The sequence below is a fragment of the Tachypleus tridentatus genome, chromosome 6, assembly GCF_004210375.1.
Source record: "Tachypleus tridentatus isolate NWPU-2018 chromosome 6, ASM421037v1, whole genome shotgun sequence".
Lineage (NCBI taxonomy): Eukaryota > Metazoa > Arthropoda > Merostomata > Xiphosura > Limulidae > Tachypleus > Tachypleus tridentatus.
In genome coordinates, this window is record NC_134830.1 from 52,041,173 (window position 1) to 52,062,200 (window position 21,028).

The 21,028-nt window shown below is 34.7% G+C and overlaps 1 protein-coding gene across 2 annotated transcripts in view; it reads left to right on the forward strand.

Annotated features, from left to right (window-relative positions):
- The window catches only part of LOC143252499 (bestrophin-3-like), a 36,490-nt gene extending 15,834 nt beyond the window's left edge, over positions 1-20,656 (forward strand). The window contains exons 2-10 of one of the 2 annotated variants that reach the window (XM_076504729.1): positions 2,468-2,602; positions 3,316-3,482; positions 4,620-4,777; positions 9,110-9,187; positions 10,416-10,574; positions 11,679-11,759; positions 13,278-13,432; positions 17,743-17,969; positions 19,565-20,656. In XM_076504729.1, coding sequence (XP_076360844.1) covers positions 2,468-2,602; positions 3,316-3,482; positions 4,620-4,777; positions 9,110-9,187; positions 10,416-10,574; positions 11,679-11,759; positions 13,278-13,432; positions 17,743-17,969; positions 19,565-19,647 — 1,243 coding nt within the window. In that variant the 3' untranslated portion in view covers positions 19,648-20,656. Of the gene's footprint in view, positions 1-2,467; positions 2,603-3,315; positions 3,483-4,619; positions 4,778-9,109; positions 9,188-10,415; positions 10,575-11,678; positions 11,760-13,277; positions 13,433-17,742; positions 17,980-19,564 lie in introns of both variants that reach the window. The other variant, XM_076504728.1, reaches the window with a different exon arrangement.
- Positions 20,657-21,028: the final 372 nt, after the last annotated feature.

A 21,028-nucleotide genomic window follows, 5' to 3' on the forward strand; every position in this document is an offset into this window, starting at 1 on the left:
GCAAAACGTGCTTTCGTTTGGGTGTAGTGAGAAAGTTTTCAATGCTAGAAATTACTCCCATGCAATTTCGCACAGGAACTTCTTTACAAGCATCAGAAATTGCCCAGTTTAGGGAATGGGCACTGAGTGTACATAGGGTGCAAGTGGGAATTTATCATTTATGTGTCTTTGGACACCATTGAATTTCCCATTCATTGAGGTAGCACCGTTGTACCCTTGTTCTCGCAGGTAAACCATGTCAATACCATATTTTGTCAGATTGGTTGTGATAACATCAGCCAAGTTTTTGCCTGTCACATCACAAACAGGTATAAATTGCAAAAACTCTTCTCTCATTGCAACAGAGTTGTCATTGGCATGCAAATATCGAACACACAACGAAAACTGTTCAATGCCTGATATATCTGTTGTTTCATCAGCTAATATTAAGACACACTTTGCAGCATTAACCCTGTTGACCAAAGCATCAAGAACATAAGTATTACAGGCATTGATGATTTCATTTTGAATTTGAGAACTCGGATACGTAGAATTCCTCTTTGTACTCTTAATGCTTGCTGAAAGCTTGGCATCACTCTTTGCCCTGTGGTGTAAAATTGCCCGAAAATTCCCATCATTATTAATGGGCTCCTCATCAGTTTCACCAACAAACATTGGACCAGAATCATATTTTCCCTCAAAGCTAAACCCTGTCTCCCACACAGCAATACAGTATCAATAATAGGCATTAAATATTGCCGGTTCTGTTCGATTTCTTGCTTGAAAGTTGCATCAAACTCCAAGTGCACAGATGAACTTGTGTTTACGACTTGTAGAAAATTGTTAGCTTTTTCTTTGCTCCCTTGGTGGTACTGTTTCAGTTCATGTGCCTTGAAGTCTTCAACAGCCTTCTTCCGGTTTGTGTATGGAAATTTTACTAGTTGTCCCAATTTCTGGCTTCCAACACCAGCATCATCAGGAGCAAAAAGACAGCAGTACTTGCAGAAAGCACCCTTTGCATGTTGACTGTAGAGTAGCCATCTCCACTGTGAAAGCTAACGATGCAGAGTGTTTGCATGATATTTAATACAAAATTAATATAATGAGGAGTCGACTTACCTGTTTACCAATGCTGACATCATCAGAAATGTAATTTCCAATGTCCCAGACTGGACCTGAGGTGGTAGTAGCAGCACTGGTAGAAGGCAACAGTGATGACTCTGACAATTCAGTTGACAATTATGATTCAACCTGATAGGCTGCAGCAGATTGATTAGATTCAGCTTCATGCATGGGTTTAAAGAACCCATGCAGTGTTTTTTTGATTTTTCAGGCTTGACATAGTGAATGATTGTTTATCGCAACCTCTGCTTGCCAACGTCACATTCACAGTACCATCGGCGCCATCTATAGTGAATCATTCACTATAGATGGCGCCAATGGAACTAGGTTAGTGCCATGGTGCTGTCAGCCGACCATGATGCCACCCACTGTTTATTTATGAAGTTAATTCTTGAAATCCAGGGAATCTGAACATACGCTGTCCATAATATTTGAATACAGATTATAGACACTATACATATATTTTATATTCTCCTGAGTGACTCTATATTTTATATGTTAATGACAGGACTGTAGGCCTACTTTGCTGGGCCTGATAACTTTAAGTTATATATTATATGTATAGGCCTATACATTTATTTATAATTTAAAAAAAAAAAAGACAGACACCTCAGTATGCCATTCTGAAATTTGCCCAAAAGATGGTCTCAGAATGCATAATTCAGGCTTTTCTTTTATGTTTTTATTACAAAATTTCCGGGGGGGGCATGGTTTCGCGCCTGCGGTGCTTGCATCAAGCACTCAAACTAACCCCTTCCCATCAATGGTTATTTCTGGCTACGCCCTATGTATGAAATACGTCACATATTTTTAGTGACAATGCTTGAGAATTTTCTTTAAGATGGTATGATTATATGGTACGGCTCTGGAAACCTAACTTTTCTCTCTCGAGAAGTATTTTTTACTTTGATAATAAGAAAATAGTTTTGCTTAAAATGGAAAAATTATTGTAAAAGCAACTCGGTAATTTTAAGGCTTAACTCAAGTTGAAGAATAGTATAAAATTAGTTTTTAGTTTGATGTACGCTTTATTCAAAGTTTGTTTGTTTCAGTGCAAAGCTACAATAAGTTATACAAACTATCCACCGTAGAAGTTTAATTTTAGTTTAGCGTTATAAGTTCTCGGGTTTTTATATCTTATATATTTAAGATTTCTTGCTACCAAAGAGGTGACTTGAAATTATTATTATTTATTTTCATTTTGCTTTATCCATTTTTTCTCCTTCTGGATACCTCAGGAAAAATCTGAGTGCTTATCACGCTAATATTTGGGTTTTGATACCCGCTGTGAATACAGCACATATGGCTCGATGTGTGTAGCTTTGTGCTAAATAGCAAACAAAACAAAATAAACTCTTTTCTTTAGGATTTTTGAGAAAATCGTGCATTTTTGCTCCAGTATTGTGGACCAGATCCCCCTATCTTTTATTTTGGGTTTTTTTGTGACGTTCACGGCCACCAGGTGGTGGAATCAGTACATGGCTATTCCTTGGCCTGACAAGTAAGTTTATTTATAAGTTTAAGTATCCTATACGACACTTTCACATTTTTAAGCTATATATTTAAAACCAAAAAAACCAAAATCAGTTCTGTCTTTCTCTTATCGACAAACAATTAACGGGTAACTTTTTAGTTATTTATAATCTTGAAAATAATAATTTTAAATTACAACCATTTTTAAAACCTTTCATTTTATTGAATATAAAAATAATAAGTATTTATTCAAATCATAATTATTTTATCTTTCTAAAAACTTTAAAATTAATATAAGTGAAAATGAAAACAAAGTGTGAAAAGAAACTGCACTGACCACCGTGACGTAAAGAAGTATTATATCCATACTCACAGTTAATCAAAAAAAGCGTTATAGATTAAAGTGGATGACATCTTCTTTTGGATAGTTAAGTTGGTAGATTTAATGACTTTTATAGCCAACGATCCTACGCTTGAAGCACCACTCCCAGTTTGTTTGTTTTCCATTTACAGTGATATATATTCGGAATTTTACTTTCATTGACTCGTAATCTTAATAAATAAATTATAAATTAATTTAAAATGTCCCTGATTTTGGGACGTCGTTGTATAAAAGCCATTGTAGATTTTATTCAGTATTGGACGGAACCTAAATTGTGTTTAAACTTGACAAGAAACGTTCTCTTTAACACGAGGTCTTCACGAAACTGTGTATCGCTTTTCCCTTATTTTCTACTGCAGGTTAATGAATACCATTTCCCTGTATATGCCAGGAACCGACGTAAACAGTCGGGTATTGCGTCGAACCCTGATGCGATACCTGAACCTTACTCTCATCTTGGTGTTGCGTTCCATCAGCATGGCGATGAAAAGAAGGTTTCCCACAAAAGACCACCTGGTGGAAGCTGGTAAGTTTCTGAAGAACAAGTTTACATCATAAGTGACTAAATATAATTATTCTAGTTTATTTATTTTGTGTTGTTTATTGTCACATTAAAGGGTATTTTTATTTATCTAATTCTGCACTGCGGACCGAAGCATCTATTCGTAGGTTTGAGTTATTTTAAAACTAATTTATAAGGACTTAAGACCTCACAATTTTTGCAATTTGTATTTGTGCCAAAACCATCCCTAATTTGAAATGCTAACCAGAGGAAAGACAGCTATTTAGAGCGCTCTACTACCTATGCTAAGGAAATAACTATCACTTTTATAAAACATTCACATGGATCGTAGTATCGGAGAGATTCGAACCTAGTTTATTAGCTCCAAAATTTGTAAGTATACAACAACGCCAGATTGCATCCTTTTTCTTTTGTTTGCTTGATTGTTTTGGAGTTAAGCACAAAGCTACACAAAGGGGTTATCTACCCACCACGGGTATCGAAAGTGGGTTTCTAGCGGTGCGCGTCCGCAGACATATCGTTGTGCCACTGGAGGGTTTTCCTCTTGCATCTTAAATAATAGTAGCTTTTATTGTTTCGAAATTTTACTTTCCGTTTGTTTGTTTTTAATTTCGCACAAAGCTACAGGAGGGTTATCTTCGCTAGCCGTCCTTAATTTAGCAGTGCAAGACAAGAGGGAAGGCAGCTAATCATCACCCTCTGCTAACTCTTAGACTACTCTTTTACCAACAAATAGTGGGATTGACCGTCACATTATAACGCTCCCACGGCTTACAGGGCGAGTATGTTTGATGTGACGGGGATTCGAACCCGCTACCATCACATTACGAGTTGAGCGCCCTAACCATCTGGCCATGCCGGGCCATTTTGTGTTCTGCGTAAACTGTTAAATAACGTTTAGACATGATTTTTGATAGACTGAGATGACATTAGCGTTAAGGGATGACCGTATTCATGTTTTGTTTGAACGGATCAAATGGAAAGATTTTATTATATTTTCAAATTCATTTTAGAAAATTTAACATTTTGTATTTATATTAATTTCAGCTAAGATGTCAGGGTGGTGTATTTTTATGTTTGTTTAACAGATCTTTAATTATGTGCCACACACTTCACTGAATTTAACAACAATTTTTCCAGGTTTTATAACGAAGGCAGAATTGGAGCTATTTCTATCAGTTCCCTCTGTCGAATTTAATACGTTCTGGATTCCTTGCACATGGTTCATTAATTTACTACGTGAAGCCAAACAAGAGAGACGGATTACCGATTCTAATGGACTTAAACTTATTATGGAAGTAAGTTATTTTAATAGCCTCAAGTGACTGGAAATATCATGTTTTCTCTCTCCTATAACTAATAGAAAATGTATATTTCTTTAATTATTTTTTCCCTAAATTATAATGCTACTGTTCTGCATACTCTTAGCTACAACCTCTTAACTCGGAAAATAAGGTCAAATTAACCTTTTGACCTCATATGAGGCTCACACAGTACACAGCTTCCCTCCCTCCAATAGCGTATATTATTATCATTTTATACGTTGATCAAGCAATTAATTCGCGTGATAATTTGTGAACCTACGAGATTTAACAACACTGGAGAATGAATGAGTTATGTGTTCCACGTTCTCTTCAACGCATTACGTGATTGTGTTCGGCATTTTGAAAACTTTGTAAAATAAAAAGTACACCACCAGGTCGTTTCGCACACACACACAAAATGTTGTTTTTGCGATCAGGTTCGAATTATAAAAAAAGTTTAATCGAAGTCATAGATTTTGAAAAACGAAATTGACCTCGATTAGAAACAAAACTTCATAACAACTCACAAGAAGTCTGCAGATAGTTTGAGAAAGGGTCGAGCGTGGCTGAGTAATTAGCTTGCCGGACTATGAATCCAAGATCTAGTAAATCGCGACCATACAACAACAATAGCAAAAGTCGCTTCGTATTTTGGAACGTGGATTCGTGACGGTAAAATCCCACATTTCAATTAGATGAGCTCACGAGTTTGCGGAGGGTGATGCTAATTAATTACTTTTCCTTTAACCAATTATTTCATTACTGGGAACGACTACGGTAGAAAGCCCTCGAGTGGCTCTGAGTAAAACTAAACAAACAACAACTATCCAACGTACATTTAAACCTAAAATGCAGTAATATTACAATCATTACGACAAAGTCGAACAACTCTTTTCAAGCGGCCATTACACAAGTGGAACTAAACAAAACACTAAGAACCAGTGAATAAATGAAATTTAAAAATAGACAATTAAAACTGTTTGTTTTGAATTTTCGCGCAAAGTTACACGAAAGTTATCTGCGTTAACCATCTCTAATTTAAGTAGTGTAAGACTAAAGGGAAGGCAACTAGTCATCACTACTCACCGCCAACTCTTGGGCTACTGTTTTAGCAACGAATAGTGGCATTTACCGTAACATTATAACGCCCCAATATCTGAAAGGTTGAGCATGTTTGGTGTCAAGGGGATTTGAAGCCGCGACTCTCAGATTAGGAGTCGAACGCCCTAACTACTTAGCCTTGCTGGGCCTAATATAAAACTGTAAATACAGAAGTTACAGGTAAATTAACACATCATAAACTCCTAAATTATTTTAATGCTAGAAAGTAAAGTTTACGTAATGGTATCCAAAAATGTATACTTTAAGTTAACTGTTAATTTGCCTATTTATTAAGCCTAAACAATTAAACAGTAATTTACTATATTCTGGCTTTAGTATTAACTTATAATTTATGTTCCTTGGTGAGCCAGAGATAAGTTTAGAGACTTGCAACACTAAAATCCAGGATTTGATTCTCCGCGGTTAACAGAAAGCGTATGGCTTATTTTGTCCCTCTGTGGCTTAGCAATAAGTCAGAAGCTTATAACCCTTGAACATTGGTTTCGATATGCGTTTTGAGCTTAGCACAGGTTGTCCTTTGTGGAGCTTTGTGCTTAAAAACAAACTAAGTTATTATTTATCAAATATTTCTTGTCTCAATAAGACTTCCTCCGAGTTTCGATCCTTTTCATAAGCTATAAACCGAATAAATTTATGTAATCAACATTTTTTTTTCTAAAAATTATGTAATACTTTTGATTATATTCATTATTAATAACCTTGTGTAGTATTTGGATATTTTGATATCCGGAAGAGAAATTAATAGTATTTGAAAACTACTGTAGATGAAAACTTGTGTAGATGAAGGATGAAAACTAAGAGAATGGAAATATACTAGTTTTCAAATACTATAACATTAGTACGAGTAATGTGCAAGTATTTTACTTGACTGGCTGACTTCCAGTTTACAGCTAAAGGCTAAATGGCTGCTGGGGAAGATATAAAATGACCTCAAAACGTCCGAACTGGACAAGGATATGATCAGGAATAATAAAACGTTACTTTGTTAAAGTGAAATGATAGTTTCATCACGATATTGGCCTGGCATGGCCAAGCGCGTAAGGCGTGCGACTCGTAATCCGAGGGTCGCGGGTTCGCGCCCGCGTCGCGCTAAACATGCTCGCCCTCCCAGCCGTGGGGGTGTATAATGTGACGGTTAATCCCACTATTCGTTGGTAAAAGAGTAGCCCAAGAGTTGGCGGTGGGTGGTGATGACTAGCTGCCTTCCCTCTAGTCTTACACTGCTAAATTAGGGACGGCTAGCACAGATAGCCCTCGAGTAGCTTTGTGCGAAATTCCAAAACAAACAATCACGGTATCCCCAGATCCTTAGGTCACCTATTTTAATGATTGATCCATATAAATATACTCAAGAAATATAAGTCTCTAATCTATAGTCGCTTGTACAAGTTACTGTGCCACTTCAACGTGACAAAGGAATAGGTCCAAGCGAGTGCACAGCCTATGAAATAATACTATATTTTAAGTTTCGTCTACACGCGCGAAACTATTTAATTAATGTAGTTTGTGAGAGTGAAAATGCGTAATTAGATAAAGCGGGAACATTGGTGCCGTTGGCGAATGAAAAGTAATAGAGTGAATGCAGCAAATTCCATGTGTTAATTTAAGTGTGTCGCCATATGATTAAAGTGATTGAGCAAGACGTTTGTTGCATTTTAAGACACTACAGATTCAAATGGACTTACACCACACCTACACAGATACCTCTCTGGTTCTGGGAGAGGAATGAAGTTAAGAAATATATGGTGATGAAGGCTCTTGCAAATTTTACGGGTTTCAGAAACCTCGATATTCTTACGGATATTTCAGTCATTCTGGTCTCATATGATGATACTGTCTGATCTAAAGAATTATGTGAACTTAGAGTAAAAAGTCTTCAGACTATGCAATACTATAATGATATTTTAAAACAGGTGGATCCAGTACTTTATGGACTCTAATGGGGAGCCTGAGGACATTATAAAAACCTGGTAGTGTTCAATAAAATATTTTAAAAATCTTGACCAACCTAATATTGTTTTTGTTTTAGAGTAAAGGCACACTGGTTATTAATTGTCTCCACCGGAAGAATAGAACGGCGGATTTTAACGTTGATAGTCCGTAAACTTACCATTATTCCACTGACTGATTATGAAGAGGTTGTGAAAAGATGATCCGTAGTCCAAAATAAAGCAAGTATCTTACTAATTGAAGAATAACGATACTAAAATCCGGAGTTCAATTCACCGCAGTGGTTACAGCAGATAGAGAAATGTGGTAATGTAAATGATGTAGAGTTACTCTTACCATTACTGATCATAAGGTACATTTTTATAATAATTTAATCTATCTTACTATTACCATAACAACATCCAGACGCGTAGTTTAATGTTCAAACAGGTGTTGTCTTCCAGATAATTCCATCACATTGGATCATTTCTTCGAGAATGTCTGAGTAAGTGTAATTCTAGTTAAAAACAGCCAATAATATTACGATACCTTGATTTTTATAATCTAAAAGTTAACTGTTCTAGTTAGAGCCAGGAAGTAACGAGTCCTCTTCATACAATAAGAAAATCTTGCAAAAAGTTCCGAAGTGTTCTCGTCAACTTCAGTGCATTCACTGTATAAAAAAACAAAAGTGGTCTTAAGCTGGATAAAGTTCCCATGTACTCTCATAACACTAAAACAATTACTTCCGCGTATGAGGCTACCATAAAATATTTTTTAGAAGATTAGTCTCTTCAATAGCATACACATTACTACTTCAATTATAAATAACAAAAACTGAATATATGTTTATACCTGTTTGTGTGACTTTTTTTTTTAATAATAAAATTACAGAAAACGCGTAATTTCCATCTGTTACAGATTTTTCTACATTATTTACCGAATTAAATATGTTCCTTCATCACATAACTACTGACGTATCATAGATGAGCTTAAGCCTAATGGTTTCTGGATGTTGTTAGTTATGTTAAACAGTGGAACTTGTAAAACTTGTGATCAAAGAAATGAAGCATTCTTTTTACCATAAAACGTGCTAGAAGTTTAATTCTTTTTTTACCAAATGTTTTCAAAGAACCCGCACAACAATCGAAATCATTACAACATTTCAATAGCATGAATATGTTCCTTCTTGATATAAATGTTGAATATCAATGTTCAAATATCGATGTTATCACACAATAACAGATTCATTTACATACCTCTTTTCATTTTCAGGAGTTTAATAATTTTCGTTCCAAATGTGGATTACTCTGGAGTTACGACTGGATTAGCATTCCTCTTGTTTACACTCAGGTATGTAACTTAACTTACTAATATAATATTCATCTGATCAGAATTACTGAAGTTTAATTGTCCTTATTTATGCTGAACCGTACTGTACGACATTTACTTAAATAGATCGCCAAATTTGTCAGGCTAAAGTTTCCTACATACTTTAATTAAACGATATAACTTAATCAAACCTTTCTAAATAATGACATACGTTAAACGAAACTTAATTCACAAAAAAACCTAATGTTACCTAGCAACAGACATATGTTAAGTGAAAGTTACTTAACAACAGGCAATTAAAACCTAATCTTATTTAGCAATAAGCATACAACAAAACGACTACAAGACACTGGATAATATGGTGGATATGGTATTGGAAGGACGCTGCCAAAAATAATACTAAATACCAAAAAACAGTTTTATGTTAGAGATAAAAGTCGAATATCTTACATAGATATTCAATACACCTGTGAAAAAAAACGGACAAAGCAATCTCTTCATTTATTGATATTGAAAGGAGATATAATAAAAAATATATTCCTAGTGGCAAGTCTGGGGGCTTATAACGCTAAAAATCGCTGTTCAATACCTACGGTGAGCAGAAAACAGCATCTGATATACATATGTGGTTATCAAAACACAGATAAAATCAGTTGTAATCTTTTATCATGAAACAATAAATGTTTCATACAGCTGCAGTTATAGTCAATCATTCGACCTTTCAAATTATTCAAAATGTCCAGTATGGTCATTTAAAGGTCACTACTTGAAAAAGTCGCATGATTAACATCAGAATTACAATCATTATTGAGGGCTTCGTTTTGATTCAGTCACTTTACAAGCTGAAGGTATAATTTAGCGTGTTCGATATATTAATTCGAGAGTACATTTATAAATATATATTTGTTTGTTCAAAGTAGGAAACAATTTAAAACTGTGATTGTTGTTTGAAACGTTTGCCCTAAGCTACCGGAGGGCCGTCTGACTAGAGAGGAGATTGCTAATGAACGACACCTGCCGTCAACACTTGCTTTCACTGAAAACGGTGTATCTGACCAACACTCTTATAGTGCAACCACTGCCTAGAAGTGCGGAATGTGTTTTTGAAACAGCGGACTGTGAATCATGAATTATCGGATTCACAAACGGAGCACGTTAACTACAGTAATTTTAATGGATTTTATTAAAGTTTTTCTCTTCAGTTTTTCGAAAGAAATTGAAAGAGTAATTATCTTGTTTCATCTTGCAGGTCGTCACACTGGCCACCTACACTTTCTTCGTAGCTTGTATATTTGGACGTCAGTATGTCAGAAGCCCAGATCCCACAATACAAGCTAAGCAACCTTTTGATTATTACGTTCCGGTTTTCACCATTTTCCAGTTTCTGTTCTACATGGGTCTTCTCAAAGTAACTTATGTTTTTCATCCAATTAAAATAGCGCCATCTGCATTAATAACGTTTTTATTGCAAAAGGCTTCTAGTTCTTGTATATGTTGACGTAGTTACTCAGAAAATTCGCTTTAGCCTTAAGTTTTTCAGGGAATCGTAACAGAAGACAACGTTAGAAAAGATTATAATATTGAATAATACGGGTTTAGGCCTACGTATGATAGTATTTATTGTATATGTTATGTTTATGAAATTACATTTATGATGTGTAATATATGTTAGTAAGTATGCTTATAAATATTAGAAAGAAATTAATAGTAAAATGTTGTACCAGTAACAGTTATTATTAGAGTTAAAAATGTTGCCATGTGCATAACATATTAGGAATTTCCTACCCGTGATACAGCAGTATGTCTGTGGACTTAAAATGTTAGAAACCGGGTTTTTCCATACTCGTGTGGAGGAATATCACGGATAGCCCATTGTGTTGGTTTGTGCTGAATTCGAGATGAATATATCACGTAATTTACAACCTTACTAACCATCAGGTCCACAAACTTTAATGTAAATATATATAACAGTTGTGTTCAAATGTAGTTATGTTACATTGCATTACCCTATATCATAACATGTGTTATTAATACCGTACGTTCTTTCTACATCCTCTATACTTCCTATTGTTAAGTAACCATTCTCTCTCTGCAAAAAACAAACAATAACGTAGTACCTATAATAACAGGTTATCCATAGAACTTGGTAAGTTTCATTCACACAGCTTTGTACACCTCCCAGTGGCACATCGGTATGTATGCAGACTCGCATAGCTAGAAATCGGGTTTCAATACCCATAATGGGCAGAGCACAGATAGCTCATTGTGTAGCTTTGTGCTGAATTCCAAACAATCAAAGACAACTTCTCTAATATAAAGTATCTCCCCTCCCAGTGGGTCAGCGGTACGTCTGCAGAGTTATAATGCTAAAAACTGGGTTTCGATACCCATAGTTGGCATAGGTGCAAATAATCCATTGTGTGGCGTTGTGCTAAATTACAAATAAACAAACAAAATATAAAATGTTATTGTAAACTGAACAGTAGTGAACCTGACTAGTTTTACCACACAGGTTGCTGAACAACTTATCAACCCATTTGGAGACGATGACGAGGACTTTGAGCTAAACTGGATTATAGATCGACACATAAAGGTGAGTCATACCTCAACTGTATTATAGATTGATACATAAAGGTGAGTTATTTCTTAATTGGATTGTAGACTGACATATAAAGGTGAGTTGTATCTTAACTGGATTATATACCAACACATAAAGGTGAGTTATATTTTAATTGGGTTACAGATCAACACATAAAGATGAGTCATATTTTAATTGGATTATAGATCAACACATAAAGGTGAGCCATATCTCAACCTGATTATAGATCGACATATAAAGGTGAACTGTTACTTAATTGGATTATAGACCGATATATAAAGGTGAGCCGTTTTGCAACTAGATTATAGACTGACGTATAAAGGTGAACTATTTCTTAATTGGATTATAGACCGACATAAAAGGTGAGCCATATCTTAACCTGATTATAGATTGACATATAAAGGAGAATCATATCTTAACTGGATTATAGACTAACATGAAAAAGTGAACTATTTATTTAACTGGATTCTAGACTGACATATAAAGGTGAGTCATATCTTAACTGGATTATACACTGACATAGAAAATTGAACTATTTCTTAATTGGATTATAGGCCGATATATAAAGGTAAGTTAAACATTAACTGGATTATAGACTGACATATAAAGGTGAGTCATTTCTTAACTGGATTATAGCATTTTAGAATGAAAAATCAATAACATTTATGCAGCTTTTATGGAAACTTTAAACATAATGAGATAGAAACAACAACAACTAGAATTATTATTAAAATAATTGATGAAAAATAAACAAAACATATGCATTAAACTAAGAAAAACGTATAACTTTATGTTATGTTCAGTAAGTTAATATAACATTGAACTTTATTATAAAGCACTAAAGGAAACCTGTCGCAAATTATACACCTATCTGGAGGTAACTTTATTTAAATTCTAACTTTTATGCTTCTTTTGAGATTACTGACCTACCCATGTACTAGATTACAGGAAATATTACAAGAATGTAAAACAAGACTAATCAAAAAACATTACAGGAATGTAAGATAAGACACAACTTTGTTAGATATCAGGTCAAAAAACAACCTTAACTGTTAAATGTCATTTCATGGCAAGGCCTCGCCTATTAAATGTTTGGTTTTGACAAGATTTTGTCTGTCAGATACCAGGTCATGACATGAGCTTTACAGTGAGACATCAGGTCATGATACAACTTTACTTGTAGGATATTAGGTTATGACACGACCTTAACTGTAATGACACGTGATATACCTTTCTTGTCAGACATGAGGTCATTACACGACATTAAATGTTCGATGTTAAGTCATGACACGACATTGCCTGTTAGATACAAATATCTGTTGTACGTGTGTTTCATTTCTCAAACTTAGACCGTAAACCTTTCAAGGTGAAGCGCGTACTACCTACTCTACTAAACCTTATGGCTCAGGTTTGATTGAACCAATAAATACTATCAACTTATAACTTTAAACTGTTTCTGGTGTGTCTCAGTATAACTACTGATTATATAACATATTGCTGTATCTGACGTAGGTGTCGTACCTCGGAGTGGACACCCTAAGCTGCACCCCTCCTCCTCCTTTAGTCCGAGACTGTTATTTCGACGAAACTGATATGAAGCTGCCTTATACTGAAGCCTCCGTAGCTTACAAGAAAAAGACTTACCGAGGCTCTATGGCATACATGCAGTGAGTTCAGACAACAGTTACTGTTAATTATCATACCATATAAGTACAAAGACCTTTCGTTCATGTTTACTTTCTTCAAGGAAAATCAGAAAACTATTGAACGTAATTCTTAGGCTTAATTGTTTTGTTAAACATAATTTAAGACCGTGACTTAAATCATGACATAAATCTTATAGTCTACTAACTATTGGAAATGTATGCTTTTTTTTTATTCTAAAAGCAATACAACAATGTATAAATATTTGTAAAGCCTAAATTGAAGTTTGTTTTAGTATAAAACTATACAACTAGATATTTAAGCTCTGTCTACCACGAGAAATCAAACCCTGATATAAGCCTTGTAAGTCTGTAAACTTACTGCTGACTCCCCACTAGTAGACCATAAATAAGATAATTTTTTATAGTTATATTAGTTACTTGGATCGAAAGTATGAACGTAAACTTTTTAGATCCTTTAATCCGAGCTTATAATCTATTTAGAAACATCTAATCTGTTCACAGGGGCGAAACTTTCTTTCTGAAAGTGAGGGGGAAACTCCGTGAAACTGGTATAAAATAGGGTGTTGCCTGGAAGGCGAGAAACTAAAGGGCTATTTTCTGTGTTAATATATTTTCTTTGTATGTTATATTAATTGGAAACATTCACTAAACATCAGTAATATCAGTGTTTAGTCTTCTAAAACTTTCGAAGATTTAGTTACATACTTTTGACACAGTTTACCATTTTACACATTTTCACAATATTAAAACCGGCCTGACATGGCCAGATGGTTAAGGCGCTCGACTTGTAATCTGAGGGTGACTGGTTCGAATTCCTGTCGCAATAAACAGCTGTGGAGGCGTTATTACATGATGGTCAATCCTACTATTCATTGTTAAAATAGTATCCCAAGAGTTGGCAGTGGGGGTGGTGATGACCAGCTGCCTTCCCTCTTGATTCTCTGTGGAAGAAGAAGCGCAGATAACCTATTATGTAGCCAAAGCTAAAAGAAATGACACAAAAATTTGTGATTTAATTTTGCTCCCAGTGGCATAGCAGTATGTCTGCAGACTCACACCGCTGAAAACTGGGTTTCGATAGCCGTGGTGGGCAGTGTACAGATAGCCCGTTGTGTAGCTTTGTGCTTAATTTCAAATAAACAAACAAGCATGTATAATAGCCTCACCAGTAAAGTACTTGGGTGGTTTTCTCACGTGTAGTATTTGAATTGGTTAGATGTTCAAAGAGTTGATTAATCCTGTTGCTTTACTGTATGCTTTGCTAAACTTTTCTTTTGTTCTTTTTTCTGAAGAGAGGTTTTGACAGCAGTCATTCCAGCAATGGTTTGTATTGTCATTTGCAAAGAGAGGTTTAGGCACTCCATCACTTCAGAGTCTGGGATTAAAAAGATGTTTCCTCCCTTTGAATTTTTTCCAGAAGCTCATTTGCTGAATTAGATGCACTAGAATGACTAGATGAAGCTATTTCTTCCAAACTAAGCAACACTGGCTTGTACTTGTTGAACACTGATTGAATGGCTGGGGTTCGAACGTTATATTTGTGGGCATACCGATTCAAAGTAGTGCACGATCCACTCTCAGACGTTTTTGTTGCCCCAAACATTACATAGGAATCTCCATTAGTCTAAAAAGTCTCCCAACTGATGAACCCACTGCAAAGAATTCCAAATCACATGAGAAGCTGTACAAGCTGCCTGAATAATGAGATTTACACAATGAGAACCAGGATGGAGAAAAAGCTAATGGCTATTCTTTTCTAAGAAATGCCCGTGAAACAGAGTCTTTTTCTAACATATGTACAATACCATTTTATGTTTGCAAATGAAAATTAGAAAATAGTAGATTGAGGTGCAGTAAGCCATCAATGGCGACTTTAGATATTCTTTCTCCTGTTGTTGAAGAAACCTACAAATTATTCATGTGGCATCAGGTCCTGATCTACATATCAGAAGCAAATTGACTCTTGTTTAGTGCCAGATATATCGTGTGTTCCACTAGCAATCACAAAATATTGCAGCAGTAGCAAAGAAGTAATTTGTTTTACAATATCTTCCACAATAGAGTTGTCCATTAAATGCAGAATTTCTTTTTTCTAGAGCAACTATAATCCTGATTTACATGTCATCCACATACTGAGTTTGGGATCATCCTCTGGCCTCAAATTCTGCAATTGACTTTGATTTCCCTTCTTTTATTCATAATCCTTATTTACGGCTGTGATTAGAAGTTTATCTTGCAAAAAAACAAATCAATCAAAATGCCTTATGTTCGTTTTTTTGTTTGTTCTTCGCTTCTTTTGATGTTGTTGGTAACCTCTTTAAACTAAATTTTCTAAACTGGCTAACTCTTGGACCTCTTAACACTGTTTTGGTAGCCCAATAATTATGGATATATACTTTCATAATCTGTAATTTATGAATATTAATTATGGTTTCCATCTTGAATTTCCTTAAGGTATAGTAAAGGAAAAAAAGGATATTTAATTATGTCGAGTAAATTTATTAAACGGGAATAATTAGATATACAGCTAAAGAATTCAAAGATCATAGTGTCACCTAAACCAAAACACATATAAATCCTTCCTTTTTACGAGAAATTGAACAATGTTTTCGACATTAATATCCTAAATTCATAACTTTATGCTGTTATATTTATATTGTAAAAACCTCTCACCATACTGAATCGTGTAACAGCAAATTCCCAATCGAAACAAGAACATAAATCAAAACTAGGTCTAGATGGCTCTGTTGTCTTAGAAAATATACAAAAATAAGAAAACTAACATTTATTTTCAAACTACTATAACTTGACTCCTACAATAAGTTTTCTAATAAGTTTTAAAAATATCCCTAGTTCATAGTTTTACACAAACAGTACAGACAACCATTTTTTACAGTTAGATCCTCTTGTCCAAACATATATTAAGATCTACACCAGTGAAATAATGGACATAATTTATATACTTTACTAGCATTTCAAACCTCACGTTTATATCGTTAGACAGGTGAATGATTCTTTCTTCTTCCTTATTTGCTGTTCATAACTGTCTGTTGTGTTTCAAACACTCTGTACCAGCTACACCACAAAAGAGAGAGTTGCAATTTTTTATGTGAGCTTTCACGTGGTACTGTTGCAGACTTCGTTTGTTGTGACAACTAGTTTTGCTTTAAAATAACTGAGAGGGAAATAGTTAAACCTAAAACAACATATATATCTGTCTTCTAAAAATTGTGGGGGACGATTTGCTACACTTCAAAAAGTAGGTGGAACATGTCACACTCCTATAAATTACGACTATGCTTGTTGAAATACGTCTTGTTACATCTTACAATTTGAAATAGCCTAAAACTGAGTTAAAAATGTATCTTGTCAACCTGAAGATGATCTAAGAAGGTTAAAACGTTGTTCCCTAATTTATTTTAATAAAGGTTTTAATATCTATACCAGCTGTCACGAATCGCGTAATACTGAGCTAAATTGTAATTCAGATTTAGAAGTTAACTAAATGTCGATATATATCCAATTTATGATATTTGCCAAAACGATTGACATATATAATTTATTTTTAATACAAATATATTTTAACATACAAACAATAATATAATTTACAGTAACGATTATTACAAATAACGATATATGTAAAAAATATTTACAAACTTACAAACAATATTGATGCAGAATTTTCTCAATATTTTATCAAGTGTTCACAACGAGTGAATTAATTTCGAAATGATGTAGATACAATTCACTTAACCGGGAGCTAGCTAACTCTGTTTTCTTCGTCGATCGCTTCATCACATGTCGATTTTTTTTTTCCGTTGATGAAGTTATGTACTGTTTTCGTAAAAATATTAATGTTTGGTCTTAATCGGCTGATGTTAAACGGTTTATAATGTTCTAAATTAAAAAAAAAAACGTTCCTTGTCAAATATCTGAAAATACCGATTAATAAGTATTTATTCCATTATTGCTTCTGAGATTTGTAGTACACCAATTGTAGCAAACCAACAACATATACTGTCTCTTAGCACGTCGCGTTGGTTACATTTATAGGCGTGAAGAAAAATTCTAGAAATTTCAGCCTGCACAATAACACAGAAGATACACTAGTGTTAACACACATATATATCGTTGATTCTTACAGTCCATAATTGTCTACAACTTTAGCGAATAGATGGAAATTTCGCAATTCAGGTTTAACAGTGTAAGTTATGTACATTTCTAAATATAAATTTCACTTACACAGACATCGATATTAAAACAGATATGTAATAGTACATCCATCACAGTCTTTATTTTCTATTTTTTAGAGTACCCTCGGAGCAACAGGGTATGGTTCTACCTGATACAGAAGACGAACAGGATGAAGAGAACAACGACACCTGGATTGAACCAGCTATGGGAAGACGAAAGACATCTGCTTGGACAACTTTTGGCGGGAATATCAACAAACGCAGGAGTCGCGGTAATAGTCTTGAGGAAGTCGAAAGAGATTCTCTGGAACATGCAACAAATATAGACTCCATTAAATCCTCAGGTACCTGGGGGTAAGATTCTCCCCCTTTCTATCCTGTATGTATCTCGAAATAAACGTACGAATATGCTGTCAGAAATCAGTTCTTTATATTCCGTTTCCAGCTGTTCTTTTGACTCCAGTAATTCTATGTAATAGACAGAAACAGTTATATTTTTAAGTGAAACTTCATTAACACTGCCATAAATGCATTCAGTTCTTAGTTTCTATAGAGAAAAAAAGGTGCCGGATCTCTGTTGACGAGGGTTGATGGTCATTTTGAGTTTTGGATATAATAGTTTAAACGGATAGGGCTGAAATGGAATAACGTAGTGGACCACGTCAATCAATTATCACTTCAAAATGTGCTTGTGGGACAGATTTGGAATTATAAGCTTATGGATGGCCCGGCATAGCCAAACGTGTTAAGGCGTTCGACTCGTAATCCGAGGGTCGCGGGTTCGAATCCCGGTCGCACCAAACATGCTCGCCTTCCCAGCCGTGGGGGCGTTATAATGTGACCGTCAATCCACTATTCGTTGGTAAAAGAGTAGCCCAAGAGTTGGCGGTGGGTGGTGATGACTAGCTGCCTTTCCTATAGTCTTACACTGCTAAATTAGGGACGGCTAGCGCGGATAGCCCTCGAGTAGCTTTGCGCGAAATTCAAAAACAAATTCAAAGCAAGCTTATGGATATTTCTCTGGCTGAATATTCGCACACAAAACTTACCTTTACAGTAAACTAATAATTATCGTTTGTAGAAAAGAAATTGCAGGATAAGTTTCCATATTTCATGAAATACCGAAACATACCCGATGACGCTAGTTCTTGAAAATCAAAATTCACGTGATTCTCGAAAGTTAAGTTAATATATCCTTATAAATATTGTCTACAGCCAAGATAACTGTAGTGGCTTCTGAAAAACAAAACATTTGGTGGATTAAAGTATAAGTTCTGTTGATCAAGCTGTAGTTAAACATTTAAGCACCTGTTTTGTTTTTTATTTACATGTTATTTAATTCGACTAAACTTGTTTTGAAGCGTAGACATTCCCAGTAATTCAAAATTCAAGTGTTTTTTTTAATTGTTGCAAAAAGGTTGATAAATTTATACTTAATCAGTTGTCTCTTATAAATGGATTCTATTACGGACTGGTAAGATTTAGGCTTAAAATCCTCGATAGTGGAGGCGGTTGAAAATATAATTATATTTGGTGTAGAATGTTTATAAAGAATCGATTTTATAATGTAAGATTACTGTTACAGATTGTTTAAGCCTATAATATTATGGGTTGAATTAAAACATCTGAGATTTATTTATTGTTCAACTGCTTAAAATGACTAGTTCTTCAATATATCTGAGACGGTATACTTGCAACGCTTTTTGAGTTCCACCACCTAACTTATCTTTCTGAAATTATACCTTCTTCAGAGTTTTGGAGAAAGTATTGTTCCTACTATTTCTATTGTTCTGTACGAATATCATTTTTTTGATCATCTTTGGCTCATGATGCAGTATTTTTCGTTAGTTTGCTGTTTCATGATATATTTATGTCTTTAAGTTTTATATTTCTAAAAATAGAACACACACATGTTTATATGAATATATATTATTCGCAGATATTCTGGACCAGATGAAGTGGTGTCTATTAACGATTTATCGAACCTTAACGCCAAAGACTCTCCGTACCAGACATTGCTAAATGAAACAAATAATTTCAACAAAAATACAAGTGCTGATCTACAACAAACTCCAAGTGTCTCTTCTCGGCAATTTTCCCTTCTTAAAAACGTTGTTCTTCAATTATCTCCAAAAGGCCCTCGAAAATACGCCACAAAATGTAAACCCTTTACTCCAAGTACAAACCACCCAAGGCTGCAACCAATTAAAGAACATCTAAAACATCAACGAGTCGGTGGCTCCACCTGTCTTAAATCATCGCCGTCGACAAAGTATTTTGCCACTTCAATGCTCAATCTTTGTCAAAGAACCCCAAGTTTTAATTTTACAACATCAACGCCAAATCTTTCAAATTCTGGCAAGCAACATCACTCGAAGTATGCATATCATGTTGATATGGAAAATCAGTCACCTCCGAAACCCGAGATTGGAATCAAACGACCCTCTTTCCAAATAAAATCGATTAAAAGCGAACTCACGCACTGCCGAATAGCCTTGTTTCATATGAATGCACTGGGAGATGTTTAAGTCTTCCACATATAACGGATACTTCGAGTGTCGCAACGAAAGAAGTTTCTCTGGATGATCTTCACAAAACTAGGTCGATGAGTGAAGCCGATTTATTTGACTTAATCTATTCTTCCAGTGACACCCCTACATTATCTAGCGACTATCTCAAATATAAAGTGTCCCCCATGACAAGAAGAATAAAACTACATCGACTTATTTCAGAACAACACCAAGAGCCTGGAACCAGCTTTCAAAGGGACCAACATGGGCATGTACAGCAAGTTACCATGACACCAGATCAAAGACAATTCTGTGATTTGTACAATGTTTCTAAAGAGACTTCTTCAAAAACGCTATGGAGTATTGTCAAAGAAATCCAGAACAAACAATGGTTTTAGCAGCAGAAAAAAATATAATAGTATCGTTTTTGTATAAATATATTAAGTGTTTGTCAAATATTGAGTGATACATTTCTTCTTGTATGTTAATGTGAAATCGTAAATAAATACAGCTAAATACAACATCCCGTTTTGACTAACACAATAAAAATAGTTGCATTTGAAACTAACCTACATTTTCAAATACACTCAACACGTTTTGATACTTCTCAGTGTGTAATTTATCAATACTAATAGATCACAAGCACATTATATGTTCTACTCGATTGCGCGATATCTTAAAATACGTGTTTGGTACAGAATATCGCGTCATCTACATACAATCTGTCGAATTAATCCCTCATCGTGGATTATTGTTTTTCTTAAATTTAATCACGAATATTTCTGGTATCGCCATGCTTCTGGTTGAAATAGTAGTTTCATTTCCACACTGAATCACGAATTTTGTTATACTGGTATATTATTTAAAGATACTCCTTTTTACCCATTATATCC